The following is a 3,325-nucleotide window of genomic DNA, read 5'->3' on the forward strand; positions in this document are numbered from 1 at the left end:
CTGTATATACTCCCGGCCTCCTAGTATTTACAGCAAACTAATGAATATATGAGACGTGAGGGAGAGTGCAAATTACACTTATAGATTCTCACATGCGTATTTATTTAATTATTTATATATTTATTCTATTCCACTATTTGGATAACAGAAATGCCCTTGGCCTTTTGTTCTGCCTTAGGCCTTTGCCAATGTTGTCTATAAATAGGCAATTGGTCTCACTTCATTTCCTTAGGAAAAACACAAGATCCTCTAAGAGTACTTCAAGTGTTCTCCTTTGAATTCTTCTTAATTCTCCTCTCTTTGAGAATACAATATATATATATTTAGCTGAAAGAAAACATAACAAAACAAAGATGGAGAACAAAGCAGGATGTTTAAGTAGTTTTTTCCAAAGGGCAAAGCCTTATATAGCAATGATCTCATTGCAATTTGGTTATGCAGGAATGAATGTTATTACTAAAGTTTCCCTTAATGGAGGAATGAGTCATTATGTTTTGGTTGTTTATAGACATGCCTTTGCTACTGCAGCTATTGCTCCTTTTGCTCTTGTTCTTGAAAGGTATAATATAATTGCCCACAAGAAAATAGTTAAAACTTCTATTACCATTCTTGATTTATCTTGCTGTAAAATGAAAATAATGCTAAGTCTTTAAATTTTCTTTGTTTTGTACAGAAAACTCAGACCAAAGATGACTTTCATGATGTTCTTGCAAATTTTTGTATTGGGCCTTCTAGGGTGAGTGTCTCTCTCTCTATGTCCTATTTATGAAACTCAAATCTCAGATTTTCTACATAAGTTTAAGTTTTATACACTGACTTGAATAAACAATATATTTATACGATCAAGTCACTTCCAAAGTAGTTACTGATAACATGATAAAAATGATAATTAATGTGTTATCGCATGTTAAACTATACTGATAACGGAAAGAAATCTTAAACGATTAGTTTATATAGCTTAAATCTTTTTTTTACTTATTTAAAAAAATTTAAACCTATGATTTGATTCAATCAGGCCAGTGATTGATCAAAACTTCTACTATATGGGACTTAAGTTTACATCTCCAACATTCTCATGTGCCATGAGCAACATGCTTCCTGCAATGACATTTGTCATGGCTGTCCTCTGCAGGTACATATATACAAATATCTTCAATTTAATATTTCTTAATTATTATTCTACTCTTTTTCCAAAATTTTGAACTAATAAACAAAGAATGAATTCAGAATGGAGAAGGTGCATATAAAGAAGTTGAGATGCCAAGCAAAAGTTGTGGGTACTATAGTGACAGTGGCTGGAGCCATGTTGATGACATTGTACAAAGGACATGTTATTAATTTGGTTTGGTCAAATAATATCCATACAAATACTTCTAATGTTCCTGAATCCAATGAACCTACTGATAAAGATTGGCTTAAAGGTTCAATCCTTCTAATTCTTGCCACTTTTGCATGGGCTTCTTTCTTTATACTTCAGGTATGTAATATATATACACTAATTATTATTTTTAAATAGTTGTGGAATAGTTGTTGTTAATGTATTTTTGTCTGATGTTTTGTGACAGAATGTTACAATGAGGAAATACACTGCTCCACTTTCTCTAACTGCACTTGTTTGCTTTATGGGAACTCTGCAATCAATTGCTGTCACCTTAGTGATGGAACATAAAGCTTCTGCTTGGGCTATTGGTTTTGACATGAATCTTCTTGCTGCTGCCTATGCTGTATGTTCCTTTCTTTATTCCTCATCCCTCGTATAAATTCTAATAAAAAGGACATCTCGGTACACGAAGTATCCCGCTTTCACGCAGGGTTCGAAGGACCCTCATCCCAAGACGTGTGATGTAGACAGCCTGCTCTGATGCAAACATTGAATCCATGAGTCGACCCCATGACCTATAGGACACGGAGACAACTTTACTGTTGCTCCAAGAATCCCCTTTCTGTAAATAAGGGATTCAAAAAATTGCAAGAATATTACACCTTAGTAGTAGAGCCACCTTGCCACTTCACTAGAATATTCTCTTATGTCAAGGGAATTCAACAATTCATATATATATATATATATAGAAGAATTGTCTTAACCCTATTTGGACAGTATAACCATTCGACAAAGGCGATTCAATTGAACCTCCTTCGGATCATGTGTCTCTGCCCCTTCTCATCCTAAAACCAACAACCATTGAGAATGACAAAATATAATTATGGATATTGTTTTACCAAATTTCAGGGTATTGTATCATCAAGTCTTGCATACTATGTTCAAGGTCTTGTAATGGAGAAAAGAGGACCTGTCTTTGTCACTGCTTTCAGTCCCTTGATGATGATCATTGTTGCTATTATGGGCTCTTTCATTCTTGCTGAAAAAATCTATCTTGGAGGGTAAGTTTAACTTTCTATGTCATACTCTCTCTGGTCCATTTTACATGTCCGTATTTATTTTTCAGTCTGTTCTAAAAGGAATGACATGTTTTATATTTTTGGGTTTCAGTGTGCTAGGAGCAGTGCTAATTGTGGCTGGACTATACTCAGTTTTATGGGGAAAATACAAGGAATACAAGGAGAAAGAAATTGAGGCTGCAATTCCTGAACCAGTGAAAGGAATTACAGAGAACAACCAAATGATGAGGTTAGAAGATAGAGAAGTAAATGACATAGAAATGCAAAGCAGTGCAGTAGCGATTAGTGTTCCAATGTCACAGCCTCCAATGTTGGCTAAGGAAGCACCAAAAGCTTGAGTTAAGTTGTGAAAAAAGAAAGACGAAAAAAAAAACACAATAAAAACAGAGTTTATGAGGTGGTTTAAGGAAGAATTAGAAGAGGGTATTTTGCTTTATTCCCCTTTTCTGTTATGGGCCGGGTAAATAATGGAGGTGCTATGTAATTTTTCGGCGTTATCTTTATACTAATTCCAGAGTATTTGATGGGAAAATGTAGTCTTACTACCAATTACTAACTACTTTTTCTGGAGAATATTGAATTATTATGGCAAGGTTTACATCTATTTACTGGAATTATTATGTCAAATTCTTTTATTTTAACTTTACGTCTGTATGGACCATTGGATGCCATATTATTTCTCTTGGCAAACCACAGCAGACTTGACGGAATGGGTTATGATTCAGACGCCTGATTTATTCAAGTTCGGATTCGAATACTAAGTTGATAAAATATTTGTAGTTTTAACAAAAATTTAAACAAGTGAATAGAAATATTAATGAACTATGTCAATTGTTCTTTATTCTTCAATTGTATTATCACTGATATTTCTTTTACTTTGGTATCGTTACTATTTTGCTGTCATTACTTTTCTTTTGTTTTTTTA

The 3,325-nt window shown here is 33.7% G+C and overlaps 1 protein-coding gene across 1 annotated transcript; it reads left to right on the forward strand.

Annotated features, from left to right (window-relative positions):
- The first annotated feature begins 230 nt into the window (after positions 1-230).
- Positions 231-3,014, forward strand: LOC104238285 (WAT1-related protein At5g07050-like). Its single transcript, XM_009792607.2, has 7 exons — positions 231-559; positions 674-736; positions 1,016-1,132; positions 1,228-1,477; positions 1,566-1,724; positions 2,231-2,382; positions 2,492-3,014. Exons 1-7 carry the CDS (start codon positions 354-356, stop codon positions 2,736-2,738), a joined length of 1,194 nt encoding a protein of 397 aa, XP_009790909.1. The 5' UTR covers positions 231-353; the 3' UTR covers positions 2,739-3,014.
- Positions 3,015-3,325: the final 311 nt, after the last annotated feature.

The sequence above is a fragment of the Nicotiana sylvestris genome, chromosome 12 (genome assembly GCF_000393655.2).
Source record: "Nicotiana sylvestris chromosome 12, ASM39365v2, whole genome shotgun sequence".
Lineage (NCBI taxonomy): Eukaryota > Viridiplantae > Streptophyta > Magnoliopsida > Solanales > Solanaceae > Nicotiana > Nicotiana sylvestris.

Bases quoted from the DNA above. Each gene is read 5' to 3' on its own strand.
- LOC104238285 (XM_009792607.2), top strand. From the start codon at position 354: ATGGAGAACAAAGCAGGATGTTTAAGTAGTTTTTTCCAAAGGGCAAAG. The intron at 737-1,015 runs GTGAGTGTCTCT...TGATTCAATCAG, and splicing joins TTTGTATTGGGCCTTCTAGG to GCCAGTGATTGATCAAAACT. The intron at 1,478-1,565 runs GTATGTAATATA...GTTTTGTGACAG, and splicing joins CTTCTTTCTTTATACTTCAG to AATGTTACAATGAGGAAATA.